This window comes from Pezoporus occidentalis, unplaced genomic scaffold (genome assembly GCF_034315485.1).
Source record: "Pezoporus occidentalis ecotype Australia unplaced genomic scaffold, CSIRO_AGI_Poc_V1 ctg55, whole genome shotgun sequence".
NCBI lineage: Eukaryota > Metazoa > Chordata > Aves > Psittaciformes > Psittacidae > Pezoporus > Pezoporus occidentalis.
Genome location: NW_026915888.1, coordinates 3,095,044 through 3,112,559, shown reverse-complemented (window position 1 = coordinate 3,112,559; position 17,516 = coordinate 3,095,044). Strand labels below are relative to the sequence as shown.

General features: G+C 44.5%; 1 protein-coding gene across 8 annotated transcripts in view; it reads right to left on the bottom strand.

The window, feature by feature from the left end:
• The window catches only part of FSTL4 (follistatin like 4), a 391,441-nt gene that overhangs the window by 85,369 nt on the left and 288,556 nt on the right, over positions 1 to 17,516 (bottom strand). For all 8 annotated transcript variants that reach the window (XM_062638106.1, XM_062638103.1, XM_062638109.1 and 5 more), the window contains 2 exons: positions 10,894 to 11,084; positions 7,472 to 7,592 (listed from right to left, as the gene is read on the bottom strand). In XM_062638106.1, the coding sequence (XP_062494090.1) occupies positions 7,472 to 7,592; positions 10,894 to 11,084 (312 nt within the window). The remainder of the gene's footprint in view (positions 1 to 7,471; positions 7,593 to 10,893; positions 11,085 to 17,516) is intronic.

Genomic DNA, 17,516 nt, shown 5'->3' with positions numbered 1-17,516 from the left:
GGGATATGTACTGTACTTGGTAATTTTCTGATGGCTGCTCTGGCATTTTGATTAAGAAATTAGCACTGCAGCTCTGTAATGCTATACAATATCTATAAAGTACGTGCTAAATGAACTAAGAACTGGCTGATGGACAGATCTCAAAGCACTTCTCAGAGGGGACCACTCAAACGGGGTTAGTCATCCAAAGCCCAAAGCTGTTCAACATCTCCATCGAGACCTGGAAGGAACACAGAAATCTCAGCTGACACCAGAGAGGGATGGAGTGGAAGGAAGGACTGATGCGCTGAGTGCCCTGTATTTGCTTCACAAAAGTCTTTTGCAGTCTTTGACTGCAAAAGGAGTCTTTTGACTGCAAAATAAAAGGAAATGGCAACACGAAGTTTGGGTCTGACTTCCAGAACTGGCCTCTGGGTTTGCACTAGTGGAACAAAGCCATAGGAAAGCCTGCAGTGCTTCATCCCAGGTCACTGAAAACACAAATTACACTTTTCAGATCCCTGCCTACGTGATCTGAAGGTGTGAAGGGGTTTGGAACTGGATGATCCTTAAGGTCCTCTCCAGCCCAAACCGTTCTATGATTCTATGTATGTAGGGCTGCCAGCCAATTTATGATCTCACCAATACTTGCATTTGCTCTTTTACTGACGAAATTTTGTGTCTGCAAGCAACCCAAACCACTATTATTTGTGTATGTGAAATTGCTTCAGTGAGCACTGCTGGTATGGATCACGTAAGTTTTGGAGAAATGGTATTTGCCTGGGTTTATGCACCAGTGAGTCACTCATAAGTACTTATAAATATTTAGATATCCTACCCCTGCAAGGAGACGTGGAGACATTTGCTAGGGCCTGTGCTACATCACCTCCAAAGCACTATTCCACATCACAAATTCTCACATTTAAACCCAAGCTTACCAGCTCAATGCACCCCGAAAAGCATTCTAAACCCACCAGGATATTGAATTCTAGTGAGTTTCCTTTGCAATTTGTAGACAATAGATTTCCAATAACAACTTGTAATTAGTTCATTTTCTCTTTTTCAGTCATCACACATTAAGCCCATTGACATTTTGCAGATAGCATCTTTGGAAATGAGAGAGATATGAAAAAGATACTAGAGTTCAGCAATTCACACTTGAGCGCACTGATTCTGGTGTGCACCTAATACATCAGACAGAAACAGCACCAGTTTCAGATGCTCTCCCTGCCTGTTCATGAGATAAAGCTGGACACCAATTTTTGAGCAAAAAACACAAAATCACAATCTTAACCATGCCTACATTTGCCATTAATTCTGCCAAAACTTTATTGTAGCAGATTCTTAATTCAAATCATAGTGCCAAAGTATAGAAACTAAGCAGAGTACAAAACTGAGCAGCAAACCCTGGTTAGATGAATTAGTGTCTGGTCTCAATGTGGAAACATTCCCCTTTTTGGCCTAAGGCAAAACCGTGTCCTTCTTTCCACTGGTAAGCACACAGCCACATGCAACATATTTCTTTCTCAATCAGAGCATTCTTAGTTTCTCCCCTGGAACCATATTTCAGCTTCCAAAGCATTTTTGCTCAGATTGAATTTGACTTTCTTGCTACAAATTAATTCTGGGTTTTTTTCCCTCTGAGAAAATACCTTTTACTACATTCAAAATGCAGCAAAACAACTGAGGATACAAACCAAAACCTGACTCTGACAGCTGTTTTGGGGAACGATGAACAACAGAAGGCTCTGCTGGAGCCCAGTGATATTATTTTAGGCTTCAAACTCAGAAGTGAAGAGTTTCACAATGAGAAGAACTTTAAAAGAGAGAGAAAAAGAAATCACCCTTTTTGCAGAATGTGTTTCTTTGAGAGCAAGGCAGGGAAGAAAAAGAAAAAAGAAATAAAGGAAAATCAAAGCAATAAAGTTTTCCACGTCAAAAAATTACCTGCCTGCTAAAATGAACCTGCGAGTAAGGTTATCCCAGCCGAGGCATCCTACATGTGTTACAGGATGATTCCTAGTGCTCAAGCCAGGCATCTTACACTCCATTTATGCATGAGGTAAGGAGTTAGGTGCTTCTGCAGATGATCTAAACAGTAAAAAATGTATTGAGAGCTGGCCAAAGGCACTTCCAACCTCTAGTGTGTGCCTGGAGCTCGGTCCTGTGCTGCAGCATGGGCACCAGCCCTGCACGCAGAGCCCCTGGGCACTGTACCTCCACTTTGCTGAGCTGCTGCATCTACCTACAACACACCACTGCTGGCTCGGTCCAAAGAAAGCCTAAAAACCCAGTGTAATGATCACAGCCTAGCTGTGGAAATGTTGGTTACTAAATGCTTTTGCAGTGGCTTGGATGCTTGTTGGTTTTCCCCATCATCTCTGCCGCAGAAATCAAGCTAAAGAGATTTACAGTATTTTTTTAGCTTGATTTTTAACTTTTAGGTTGGTTTTTTTTTTGGCCGTAAGATTGCACTATTAAATTAATCATTCCAGGAAATGATTTTATCCTTTACTTCCTCCTCAGTAACACAGCTCCACGCCATTCCTCCAGGCAAGCAGGAATGGGCTGCTTTGGCCAACTGAAGGAAACTCATTTCGTTCCCTAAGTAGTTCACATCACCTCTAACACTGCCTCAAACCGAAAGCAGAGGCTGGTGCTCCCCGTTTTTGAAGTTTAGATATCACACAGCTCACCGAAGCAAATCAATGTTTGCAAGCTAATGAATTATTTCCAAGTTTGTACCAGTATCTGCAGCAACACGAAAGAAAAATCACATCGCAGGGAGATTACAGCTGAAGAAGCAGAGCACGGTACACAAATCGTCAATATTTTAGGACTATGATTTGATCCTGCAGATAAGTGTTGCTGCAGTATTGCTTAAGAGAACACCTCAAGCAAAAAATTCTACTTCACAATATAGTTGTCCAATATCATTAACTGGGCTTGACCAATCTAGCTGGAAGGGAGCAGTAACAAATACCCAACCCTATGTGCCATCAAGGAGAACAGATTTGAAAAGGTGTGAGTAAATGCTTCATCTGAACATGGAATTTACAGATGCAATTTCTGCTGGAACAGCTGGCTCGCTAGATGCACATGGAGAACCCATATTATGGACATATTTTATCCAATACAGATATTCATTTTCATTATCACCTTCCTTAAGCTGTGATGTCTACCAAGAATAGATATACTGCTGAAAGCTTCCTTCCTAACCCAACAGCTCCCTCTCCCACCTGACCCAATAGCCCTTCTTTAGGTTTCATTCCCTCTTCCTCAAGGTAGAACTCAGCTTTTCCCCAGCAAGCATCAATCTCCACGCTTCTGGAACAATTACAAAGCTCTGCCCTAAAGTAGTTTCCAGCAAATCAGAAATATGCACACCTCAAAAATAAATCTGGTTTATAATCCACACTCCTAAGGAGCCTCTGGGGATGCCTGGAGGGGTCAGCAATGGATGGCTCGCTCCTGTGCATTGCCTGGTGGGGAATACAGCCACTGGAGATTTTAGGATGAATGCAATAAATCTGGAGCCAGTCCAACACCACCTGCTGAAATATGCTCCTTCCAAACAATATTTGTGTTCTTTAAATAATAATGTATCCATAGATGATGACATGTCTCTCATCTTAGAGAAACAGCAATTTTCTGCCTACATGCAACATATATGCATAAATGCTTGGGAAATGACAACTGAACTGAAAAATAACAATTCAGTGTTTTGCTTTAAAACTACCTTTGTGGTTTGGTTTTTTTTTTGTGATCCAAATAGGACATCAAGGATCTCAAAATGTTGCTGCAGAGCTATGAGAATCTGTGTGATAGAGCAGACTTGACGGGCCACACTGGGAAGCACAGGGCATGCAAAGCGATCTCAAAGCCACGACGGTGTGGAGATGGAGACATTATCTTGGGGTATAACTTCAACCTGACCTAGTGAAATAGAATCATGGAATGGTTTCGGTTGGAAGGGACCTTAAAGCTCATCCAGTTCCACCCCCCTGCCACGGGCAGGGACATCTTCCACTAGACGGGGTTGCTCAAAACCGTAATGAAATGCGAAGTGAAGCGGTGAGCCAGGGATGTTGGTTAGGAGAATGCTCTAATTGGCAATGAGCTAGAATTCAAGGGGATTTTATCGCAGGGTTAGTAACTTCTTATTAGCTAAACAATGTTGACAAGATAAAGCCATTTTGATGGAACGCATGTTTCCCCTCCCTTTGATATATTTGTATTACAAATTGACCTGTCCACATTGCTGATAATATAGATCTAGAAGAATACACTGATTTTTTTCTTCCTTCAGCTAGGCTGTCACATCTGCCAACCTGCTACTTTACCATTATGGAAGACAACAGCAATGCCAAAAGTGACATGTCTAATTCTAACAGCCTCCAGTCAGATACAGCTCCAGGAGTCATATCCAAAAATCACTCATCTGAGCATATTTAAAGTATGACTCAGCTGGGTATGTGCTTGCCAATTCACCAGACTATCTTCATGCTGATTAATTAGACGCATGCTCTGCTTTAGCTCTTAGAACAACTAAGCCTTTCATTTATTACTCACTTAGTGACTCTTTGTGACAATATAATGACAACAGACAAATATATTTGCTAGCGCTCGATTTTTAGAATGTGAAAATCTTGAGACCACCATTAAACAATTAAAACTGTTTAATGATGGCCCTGAGCCTGCTTATCTAATAACATTTATTAATGAGAAATTAAAGACACCTACAAGTTGTTCTTGCCAGAGCTGCCAGGAGAGCATTTCATCCATCTCATGCATTACTTATGTATGATGAAGGCAATTCGAACAGTGATACTTAGGTCTGTGTTAATAGATATTTCTAGGCATCCTCATACACACAAGCAGCTCCTAGAAATTCTATTCTGGGTGTTCAGAAACAAAAGAACTTTCAGAAAATCAGAAGAAAGATGATAGGGTTAGTAGGTGGGATGCTATTTCTGTCCATAATCCAAAGCTGTGCATTCAGATGTGTGTGAAAATGGTTAGCATGAGTAGAAATGAGTATTAAAAATAGCACCTATTACACGTACTGCTTGCGAGGGTGAAACCAAGTTTCAGGAAAGGTAAGAGGTTGGGTTTATCTCATCCGTGCACTTTTCATTCATTTACAGCTGATCAACACGAATAGGGATCAAAATGCCTTTTGAATTCCGTGGGTCTTGGAAAGAGACAATAGGTCAAGAGAAAGCAAGAGACGGAGTGAGAAAAAGACATTTTGTGGCTCTGTTAAGTTACAGAGAGGCCAGGAGACTCTTTAAAACAAAATACAATGTCTAAAGCAGCACAGAATGACAAATTGGAAGCTCTTCACGTTGCCAAGGTCATCCGCAAACCTTTCCAACACTGCGGCACTATACCAGAACACGGTGCACCCAAACAGATGTGACGGAGGCTTTGAGAGAATAAATTAGATTGAGACTTTCTGATGTCACTGAATGCTGGTCATTATGTTCCTCAGCTTGCTAAGCAGCCAGCCCCGCAGCCTGCTGCCAGCATGCAGAAATGAGCAGCTTGGGTGGATTTCAAGCAACAAAACCATCACCTGAATAGGCCAAAAATGGGAAAGATGTGCAGAACGTTGTTACAAGCCTGATTTTGGCTTATAGCAAAGCACAAACTTCATAAGCACTCAAAGTGTGTGCTAAAGACAAGTGTTTGAAGTATTTTTGAAGGGTTTTTTCCCTACACCATGTAACAAAGGGAAAAGATAAAATTACACCCAACTGAAGTTCCCCAAAATTTCGGAAGTTCCAAGCAAGCAACTTCGTTTTTAAATTGAAAGCTGATAAGCCATTAACATAAAGGCAAAGATTCTGAGGAAATTTGTACTAGTCAGCCTGATTTTCAGCTTCAGATGAAGAACAATTCTCTTCGTACCTGAAATCCTCTTGATAGACACTCATTGTTATGCCTTGGGTTCTGTTACAGTATTTTTGCAGTTTATTGATTACCATCTCTGTTCTCTGGCTAATATTTTGTACTTGTCTTATTTTCATTGCCTGCTTAAAATTCACTGAACCAAAACCTCATACAAATGACTCCTGGAATTCAGCTTCAAGTTGCTGTGACTTTGAGAGTCCGTTGATCCAAATATGCTCCGAGTAACTGCATGTCAAGCCTTTATAGCAGGGTTAATTCACTTTATGGCCTTCTTAATGCATGAGGTTTTATGTTTTACTGTATATCTCCTGTTTTGAGTGTGCTGTGTTGAATTAAACGCATATATGGCTCAAACAGGTCCAAGGTGACAACTGGGGCTAATTTTAAAGCACTTTAAACAGCCTTCCAGTATCTAAGCAGGCCAACAAGACATCTGGAGAGGGGCTTTCAACAAGGGCAGGTAGGGACAGGCCAAGGGGAATGGCTTTAACCTGCCAAGGGGAGACTGAGATGAGCTCTTAGGCAGAAGCTCTTCCCTGTGAGGGTGCTGAGGCGCTGGCACAGGGTGCCCAGAGAAGCTGTGGCTGCCCCATCCCTGGCAGTGCTCAAGGCCAGGTTGGACGAAGCCTTGGGTGAGATGGTTTAGTGTGAGGTGTCCCTGCCCGTGGCAGGGGGTTTGGAACTGGATGATCTTCAGGTCCTTTCCAACCCTAACTATTCTATGATTCTATAAATGCCACATACAAAAGTTTGAGAGTCCAGTTTAAGAAGCAATCAACTTGTCACTGGCCTGTACTCAACACTTCCAACAATTGAACCCTGATTTTCTTTAGAGAGTAATAACCACATACAAGTACTGTGTAGCTCTGATCATTGAAAAAAAAAAACACATTTTCTGCCTTTCTTTTTTAGTCTCCCAAAGGGACAGGCATCAATCAAACTGTCTGCCATCCAGGAGAAGGAGACAGCATGGGCCTTTTCCAGGGAAGGACTTCAATGAATGCTTAACTTAAAGCATGAACATAAAGTAACGAGGATAAATGGGATGACACAAGTACTTATTTTTGCACACTTAGTAGCTTGGTGACCTAGGGATCCTTGCAAATGGTACTGAGATATGTATCAAGACTGCACATAATGCAGTAACATGGAAACAAAACGTGGAAAACATCATTCCCAGGCAGAATATTCAGTAAAACACCTTCCCCACAACAACCACTCACATTACCAGAAGACATTTAGAGAGGTTACCACCATATATCCTCAGGGTTACTCAGAAGCCACATACTCAGGTCTACAGACCTGGCCAGAGCACCAACATCTCTCCACTGCCATCAACAAGGAGCACAACAAAATCCACAAGAAAACAGTAAGCCTCAAACACCTCAAGCAAACTCCGAGCTCACGCTTATCCTTTGGAGCACAATAACCTTTGGGAACAAGCCTTACATAGTGTTTCCATTGCATGAAACACAAAGAGGAATTAGCTTTGCTGACCGTATCTAGGAAAGCAATGCTGCCATCACAAATATTCACGTCTTCAACACCCAGGAGAGACAAAAGCCTCAGGACTCACGGAAGGCTGTGTAGAGCTCCTGCAGCGTTAAGTGACCATCACTGTTGTAATCATCAAACCGGAGAAGGTCTTCTAGGCTACAATCCAACAAATCATCTTCCAGGTCCTCCTCCTTCATTAGCTGTAGCAAAGAGAACAGGAAATCTTACATGAAATGTACAGCTACAGACCCCCATTCTGGCTCATCCAAGAGGTTTTCCATTACATGACCTTTGGGGCGAGATGTATTTATCATATACATCATTATGTATTTGCTTTGTGAAAACAAGGGAAGTCTGGTTTTCTTCTCTGGAGGTAAGGACAAAATGGTGTTCCTTGCTTTTAGGACTACAAGAATGCATGGTATTTTCAACACTAGAAGTGTTTTTCCAGCCCCTGACAGTTTGTTTCTTATGTATTGCAAATATTTCACACACTCTACGTTAAAAATGGTGAGAGCTTTCGAAGTCATACATCCAAGTTAGCAAAGAGCCAAAATCAGACCTAAGCATAACAAACATATTGGGTTCTCCTGATTTATTGTAGAACGCAAAGAAAACTGCTGAAGTGTTGCATCTTCCAGGCAGGAAAGCTTTTTGCTGTAGCTCAGGGACTCTTTTATTTACTATTCTAGTCCTGGCTCATTATATTGAAGCAATTTAAAGTAATAATGCTAAAAAAATGACCCTTCACCTGGCAAGGAAAAGTGTTCAATAAGAGTGAGATCAACCATAACTTCCAAGATCAATCTTCTAAAGATGGAAATTTCCCTTTGTCTGTCTTTGTATTGGAAATTGATTAACTTCTCATAAGCCCGACAAGTTTTTACTAGTCCTTTTGATTTAATGTCAAGAAAAAAAAACCAACCCAAAATGACCACAAAACACTTCAGCTGCCACAAACTCGGTAGATTTATGAATCTGACTTTAAAATACATTAAAGTTTGAACTGGAAATAACATTCCTATTACCACCAGTTTTAATAGCCCTGCATGCCCATGGCTGCAACACACTGCCAGGTTCAGAGGGAAAGTATTCAATGGGGTGTGCCAGCAGCCAGGAGGCAAAGCAGCTCTAAAGTGAGAGGGATGGACCATCTGCTGCCTAAAGCAATTCTGTTGTGGAGAATAATCAAGTGGGCAAAGACCCCCATCACCTCCCAGTGCAAGGAGCTGCCCCAATGCAGGACTGTCCTCTCCGGAGGGTCTCTGCTTCCAGTTTCTCCTTTGGGGTGAATCCTTCTGCAATGAGCCTCCTAAGGATCCCCCTGCAGGCCTTAAAACTGCCTTTTTCCTGCAGCAGAGCACGTTACCTGCCTCGTGTTTTTCCTTGCACACAAGGTTATAGTGCTCAAGAGAATCTTTTCCCTTTAAATATAAGAAAGAAAAGGCACGGCAGCAGCTCATGCAGCAGCCAGAGAGGAGGAGATCCCATTGCACCACATTCGCTTCAGCTGCCTCTACCCATGGGCAATGAAATCCCCATCTTTGGGGGAATTTTGGAGTTGCAGAGAGCCAACCCAAATCAACAACAAAGCTGCCTAACAAAGCAAGAAAAGGCCTGGAAGGACTGTAACGTGGAAAATTAGCTATTCCTCATTGCCTAAAAGGGAAACCGCCTGAAAACTGGGAGAATAAACTGGTCACATAGGAGCACGTGAAAATCATCTCGCTGCTTGAGCTAACAGGAGAAATCAAGAATTAGCACTCTACACATGAACTGAGACCACTACTGCTGTGAGACCCTGCAGCTGCTCTGCAGGTGTGTCCTCAGCCCAGCCAGGACATCCACCACGCTCCCACCAAGGGGTCCAAGATCAGCATCATTCAGGGAGGGATTAAAAGTATCCATGGCTTATCTGTACTCTGCATTAAAGGGCAGCATGAGGTCTTTAGAGAGGTGATCATGCTCTGTAGTGCTGGTGGCAAGCTTTTGTGGGGTTTTTCTTTGGGTGAGGGGACTCCTAGCTGAGGGCTGAACTTAATCTGGTCCATCCAACCAGCACAGTTACTGGTCTTGCTAACAGTGAAAAGAACTGAAACAATAGTAGTCAAGGTCTATGCTTGTGAGAGAGACCTGGGCTCCCAGCACATCTGCAAATGGGCCCAAAGTAACCTTACAGCAGACCTTAGAGCACTGAATCCTGCTCCTTTAAAATGCAGGTCGCTGTTTCTTCTAAAGGTAACGGCTTACAGGGTGTCAAACCCTTATTTCCATGAGAGGTGTGTTTTAATATCCTGACAGAATAAGTTTCATGTAAAAAGGGGGGAAAAATGGAAGTGTAGAACAGGCACTTATGCAAAAACTGGCTTTGAATTCAGATAAAAGTGTTTTCTTCTACCTACCATGTCTTTATAAAAAAAAATCATTGCATTTAGATGAACTATTGTATATATTCATAGCTCTGAGATCTAAAGGAATTTCTGCTGACACTTTGCGTTGTGCACAAAGGACCATGCATCATGTCAACAGCCTGAGGATTAAAGTGCAGAGCAAAGTGTCCTGCACAGGAGTGAGCTGAGGGAGGAGAGAGCTTGTGTCTGTGCTCCAGCTTGCTCACAGCTTGCATTTACACACTGCAACTACAACGTGCTTCGTGTTCACTGGGAAGCATGAGCGCAGATGAGGTGCTCCTGCAGAGCACAGCGGGAATGGGCAGCTCACAGGTCCCAGGCAGGTATTGGCTTCCAAAAGGCTGTTAAAAGGCATTTGCTTCCAATAACATGGAAAAGACAAGATCTTCCCGCATCTGGCATAATGCATTTTCTCATATTTACAGGACCATTTTACCAGCTCTGCATGTGCAAGGAGCAAGTTCAGGACACGGAGTAATCAGCTTGAGTACCTGGGCTGTGTGCTCAGTTCACTTTACCAATTAGATGAATTCCAACAGCACAGCATGCCCATCGTTAGAGATAACAGTTTTCTTCCCAGCTCCCACCCTTTCTATCGTTACAAGGTTCTGCACATCACCTCAATCCCTGGCATCTGCTGTTAAAAAGTATTCCAGCTTTGTTGTCATCTTACTACATGCAAATGCACGGTCCAGAAGGCAGGGAGGAAGAATTAAGAGATTTCTGCCTTACCTACACACACCTAAAAAATCCACATTAATTCTCCCCAAGCTGGCTAGCTGGAAATACTTCAGAAGATGATGGCTAGCAGCAAGGATGGGTATCTGTTTCCAGAGGCATGGATGGGGCTGGAATGGTGCCATGTTTGCTGTTTGCAGAGGAGCTTCAAATGGTTGAGACAGCACCATCTCCCCAGAGAGGCAGAGAGAGGCTCACATGCTGCAGTAGATTTCCCTCCTTTACCTGCTGCCAGGCCGGACAGTTACAAACGACTGCTCTCAGCAGAGCGCTGCTGTGTTACATTCAATTCACACTGAATGAAAAACGCAATCCACTTCATAATCCCATTGTCACTGAACAACAAACCCACCTGTGCCAGTTCGGAGCTGCTGAGGTGCCCATCGCTGTTCACATCCAAGTGCTTAAACAGATCTTCAACTAAAAAGCGCTTCTGGGATGCTCTGTCCTTGGCTGGGCTGCTCGGCAGGCTTTGCCGATGAGCCTGCAGGTCTAGGAGGATGCTTTTGAGGCGGCTGTAGTCTGCCATGGTACAGGTGTCACCTACAAGATAAAACCACATTACTGGACATCAGATTAGCCTTCATCTTTTCAAAGGACCGAGCTCCTAAAGGGAGAGACAAGGCACAGCCAAAGACAGGCTGTCTGCATGTACAGCATCACTCAGCTCTGCACTTGAGGAGCTCCTGAAGTCGTTACCTTTTATAATAGCTCGCAGTTTTGCTAAATCCTGCTGTCAAGGATGCTCTCCAGCATGCTATTTTCCAGATTACAGGGCTTCAGTTACAGACTTCCATGCTCAGCTTTGTAATCCCTACCCCTATTAAACTGGCTCTACATTTTTCTAAAGTTAAATTCACCTATGCTGGGATTCCAAGGTGAAAAATAAACCTTGGAAGAGCTGATGCTTAGGAAGTGCCACGGACAGAAATAAACGGTACACCCGAGAGTCACCCTGTGCCAAACACAGGGCTGATCTGAAGGAATCCTTAAAGGCAGCCCGGGGTAGTCAGATGGCTGGAGGGAGCACACTGAGGAGCCCCTGCGGCTATGGTGTCACTGGTGCCTGAGCACATCACCCCGCTCCAGACTGACATAAGAGCTTTCCTCAGCCCCTGACCAGGGAAAAAGGTTATCATCACAGAAAAACCCTCGAGCCCCTTGATCTGAAGCAGCACGGACTCAGTTGGAGGAATCAGATTGAACCTTCATGACCCTGAAAGCTCATGCTGCACTCGCAGCAGCCACCTCTCTTCCCTGGAGTGCACCTTGCTTTGATTTAAGGGCATCCTTCTACAGAAAAACCACATCCTGATGCCCAAAGTGGCATATATACAAGATGTTACAGCCCTTTTCTGCTCAACTGCTGTCCAGCAGAGCTTGACAGAATGAAGGATGGCGACTGCCCTTTGTTGTGCAAACCTGTTTGCTTTAGTGTAGACCACAACAGTAACCTGGCTGACTCTGCCTTGGAGGAGACCCTGGAGCACCCTTGTGCTCCAGCTGTAATGTATTTTCCCTAACACAGATGTCCTTATTCTCTATAATGGTGGTTTCAAAAACAACTTTTTGTTTAAATCCTATCACTGATCCTACTGGCGGATTAACTCTAAGGGAGCCTGGTCTCACCTCGGTTTAAAGGACAACACCCTTGCACATCAGCTCCCCAGAGGCTCCAAACATTATCCTCTGAACAGCAACTGAAGGCTCTGGCACACTGACAACAATGTTCCTGTCCTTTTCTTGCTGAGCTGCACCATTTCTCATCGCCTCGTCGCACTCCAACCAAAACCCAATTAAGACTCCAGGTGGGAGGCACTCCTCTCATATCAAACCCATCGACTGTCAACCCTTCATATATTGTGCTCACAGCTTCAAAACCACTGTGACATGAGAAGGTGAGAGGACACAGAGGCTGGACATGCACTCACCAGTCAGGTCAGTGCCCTACTGCTCCACGAGCAGTAACTGCAAGACAAGGCTCATTTTCCACCCTGAACTCAGACCCTTCTTGTTTTGAGAGTTTCTCACTGGGATATTAAGCAGCTTTTCCTTTCCTCTAAACAACTCCAAAGAGCTCATGGTCCCACGTGGGATCAGTCTCATTTTACAGGAAAAAGCTATTCAGCTACTATTAGTCCATGTGTACTATATGTATTAAACAGAATTTCCAGAATGAATTGCATGTTAATGCAATGGCAAAATACAAGCAAAGAGCAGATGTCACAGAATCACAGACTGGTTTGGATTGGAAGGAACCTTAAAGCTCAGCCAGTTCCAACCCCCTGACCAGTGATGCACCCAGGCTCTCAACCACGCCGCATGGTGGGAGCCAGGAGATGTTGATCTGCTTTCACTGCATCACAGCCCTCCTTGATTCTCCCATCCTCTGAAAACAAAACTGCTTTTCTTGTAAAAACCACACACTGATCCAGGCTGCAAGGAAGCCCATTTGGGGAATTTCAGAGGGTCAAAGCCATGCTGCAGCCTCCAGGCAAATGTGATGGGCATGAAGAATGGGATAAAGAAAACGGGAAGGGCAGAGGTGGTGACAACCTCTGGCTGCAGTTCCCACATCCTGCTAGAAGCTCACTAACCATTCTGCTCCCACCACCACAGTACTGCTGTATCTAGGGTCAGGGACCATTGACACAGCAGAGCTACATCCTACGTGGCAGGGTGATGCCACTCCAGTGCAAAGAAAACCAGCAGTAAGACAATTAGGTCCCTATTTAGACAGTAACTCCAGCTCCACACGTTGTTAGCACACAGTGCAGTTGGAAGGTCAGAAGGTGTCCTCAGCCCCTGTCAAAACTGCTCTAACACCTCATTACCTTCGCTTCCCTCAGGAGAACGATGACTGCAGCTCTGCTGGAAGTGGGTCCCTTAGCATCACTGCACAGTGTGACTGTGACAGGCTCTGTGGGGCTCACACCTCCAAGCTTCTTCCCCTGCCACTGACACCCCAGAGGGTTGTGGTGACATATATTTGCATAGAAATCACAGAATACCAGGTTGGAAGGGGCCTCAAGCATCACCTGGTCCAACCTTTCAATAAATATATACATCTAATTTATACATTTAATCTCACTGCAGTGGGAGAAAATCACTCCGGATCAAAGGACAGATTATGTTTGACCTGAAAGTATAACCTTATAGGAAGTCTGGCCAAAATCGTTCATGCTTGGGATGTTTGAGCTGATGTTTCGCTGTGCAACTCGGACCTAATGCTGTTTTAAACACAACTTCAAGGCATTGCAGCCACCAAACAGATGCTGGAGGCACTTCACAAAAGCCACTGACTGCTCCTCCAGCTCCAGCAAGGAAGCAAAGAAACAACTTGAATCATTGGGCAAGCCAATGCAAAGGACAGCTAAACTCTTATATAGTAAAGATCCTTCCCCTCCTCGAGTAGGCATTATTATTTCATGTTTTAACCCATCTTCCCTACAGAGAATGGTAACAGTCCTTTCTCAGAGCTGATTGCACAGGTGTCACAAAGGGCAGCCCTGTACTTTCTCTCCTTCCCACCAGCCCCTCTCCTGCTGTCAGTGACACTTGTAATCTTCTTACATTGTGCATAGGATCTACCAGCTTTATCTACTAAATACCATCCCTTTAGGCAGCATTGCCACCCCTTGTTCTGTTCTTCCAGGTATTACAACCATGGCTGTTAAACAAAAAGAAGCACAGAAAAGCCTCTGCATGCCTTCTTGCTTATCCCCACTCTCGTCTCCGCTTTGCTAAGTACCCCCAGCAGCTTCCTCTGCAGCATAAGCTCATCATTAGCAGGTTATCTCACCTCAGACTGCTCACGCTGGTATGGCTGGCTAATGGATGTGTCTCAGCTTGGTTTCCTTGTTAGGAGCTGCCTGGGGACTTAGGTTCTGTTTGCAATTGCAACCAGAAGCCTCCCAGCCGCACGCAGGGAGGTGACCAGCACCGCTCTTCAGACAGGGGTTTCACAGGACTTCTTCCCTGCCTGTTAGTGAACAGCACAAATGCCACTGTGTGTGCTTTCAGCGCCTGTGCTGCACTACTGACAGCTCATCCCCTGTCTGTACTCCCAACCGATCTGCTCCGGGCACCATCCCCAGCACACAGCTGCGGGACGTCACACACACAGAGCCGAATACGCAGATTTGGGGTGAGCTGAATCTGCTGTTCCTAAAATAACACTGTGCTTGATTATCCTTCTTCTCAACTTTATTGGAGGGCTGGTTAGAAAAAAGGCACATGTTTTACTTCTCTATCTTTAACGAGCATCCCAGTCTGATTTATTCTGCTGACTCCAGGAGAAGAGAAGACCTAAGGGCATACCAGCGGCATCAGACATCAAAACTAAAATGCTGATCGTCTAACACAGGGTGAGGATTTTTCACAGGAACTTTAATAACATAATACCACTATATCTGGATTCCAGCTTAGAAACTACCAGTAAATAAATAAATACAAGTCCACCTTCACCATTTCAAGAGACTGTCACTTCTACTCTTTTGAACACAAACCCAGTTTGACAGCAACGCTTTGTACAACAAACACAAGCTTTCCCTAGGAAAAGCTGCATGGGTTTTGTCCTGTGACAGGATGCTCTGGGCAGGGCTGCTTTTGTTCCCATCCCACTGCTGGAGGTCAGCCTGCATCCCTCCTGCGAACTCTGTGCCTGACTTTGCAGCCCTAGGATGAAAACACTGGTGACTTTCAAACAAACCTCACACAGGGTGCAGCTCCCTCCCGTGCTCTATGGATAACACTTCAATGCACTTCTCATGCTCAACACAGGGATTTCTAGCGATTTTTATTGTAGAAATGGACCATTAAATCCATCCTCCCCATCCCCAAAGCCTGCTCCTGCAGCAGCCACATCCCTGTGATGTCGGATGGAGCAGAACATGAGGAACCAAACTGCAACACCCCGCAGCCAGGGAAGGCCATGATATCCCCCTCCACACCATGGGAGATCTCTAAAGAAACAAGCACTTGCAAACGCAGTGAAGCCTGGCACTGTTTGAATGCAAAAACCAGAGAGACAGGCAAAGAAAAACAATGAGAGAAGGAAAGTAAAAGAAAACTCCAGCACATTAAGGTCCGATTACTAAAGTGTGGCCAATAACTGTCACATTTACACGCTCCGCTCACTCCAAGCAATGCTGTTTCTTGCTCCGTTTTGCGGCAGCTACGTAATTCATCCTGTTTAGCACTTCTGCATGCTTTGGCAGATAAAATATTGATCAGCCTGCCAAGAAACACAGAGTGCCATTCTGTTTTCATGTCAGAACTCGGTAATGAACTACATTTATCAAGAGCATCCCCTCTGTGAAAGGTCAGTGGCGGATGTGGCTAAATTGTGATGACAGATCATTAATCCAGCTCCCTCAATAATTGCCCTCTTTAAGAGTTTTACTCCTGGTTTCTGTGAATTGTAGCAGGGTTTTACAGCGGGATCCAAAGCAATCTTCAACCCACTTCTGAATCAAAGCAGACAATGGAGAAACAGCAAGGCTGAGGATTAAAGTCTCCTTCAGAGAAGTGCAGTTAGCAAAGTAAAAATAAAGTGAGGATGTGCAGAGCTTGCTTTGATGGGTACACTAATCTCCCTGTAAAATACTGGTGTGCAAGGTGCCTTACAATGCAATGATTACTAGAGATGTCAGTACTTTAAATACCAGTGATCCGATAACACCTATAGAGCACCAATCCTGATGTCCCTGGTGTTCAGCTAACCTGACAGTAGGTGTGAACCTAAACGTGTACAGATGTCTTTAGAGGATTTAAGCCCCACTGGTTATTGAGCTATTTCTCAGTACTATAGCGACTGCACGAAGGGCATATGGCTTCTGCAGCTCTTCATAAGATCTGTGACAAAAGCTGGGTAGTCGTGAGCATCCAGGCTAAGGATAAGAGCGTGATTATCTGCACAAGAAAGTCTATATGGAGATACAAGCTTCTTGTGACCCTCCAAAAACTGGAGGAAGTTCCCCTCGGTGCAGCCCAGGGCTCCAGTCCTGGAAAATCTGCAGTGATGCTGCTAATCCCAACCATCTCAACCCAGGATTAGACTCCATACGATAGCACTGCAGGGGAGTTAGGACATGATGACTGAGCATCCCACAGCATCCTCTACCAGAAATCCTCCCACGAGAGCAGGACCCTGCTTCTGCTCGCTGCCACCACGGGGAAGCATAGCAACAACCCATTACAAATAAACCACCACCAAAGGTGAACTCCAGTGGCACTCATTTTCCAGGCAACGATTCCCCACCACCAAATGTGGTAATAAACAGCTGTTTGGAGCAGGCTCAAAAAGTGTCATTTCTAAGGCAGGGGGCACAGGGGGTGTCATTTTATATGACAGTTGCTGTTAGACCTGGTGCTGGCTATTTTTGGCTGTTCCTAAGGCAGTTTTGTAGCTTCAGGAAGAAATCCAGTGCAGGAGGTGGTGATGCGAAGGGTTAACCGATGTACAGGGGGGTTAGGGTTAAGCTGCTTGCTTAACAATGTTACTGCTTACTTATGCTTATTCAACAAATGCGTGCTCAGCACTGACTGTGCTTGCCAGAACAGAGGGGGAGGACCACGGCTATTGATAAGAGGAAAGAACAGTAACTCCTGTTCTCTGGACCCCTAAACCACCTGAAATCAGCTTTGCAGTTTGGACAGTGACTAAATCACCGGGGAACATGCACAACAACTGGAGATGAGAAGTTCAGGGAAGACTCGTTTACTTCATCTTGAGACCCTCGCCCACGACCACCAGGAGACACTACACAAGCAAGGACCTTTTAACCTCATTGTTATATGAAGCAGGGATAGGTCATGAATATGTATAGGTGTGTTGTGTAACCTCATGAATATGTAATAGAGGTTAAATATGAAGAAGAACAACACTGAGGTGTGCGTGCCTTTGGAGGAGCGATCCCCCGATGTGCCTCAGCGCTGAATAAAGCATACCTGCTTTACAACTTTAACAAGTTG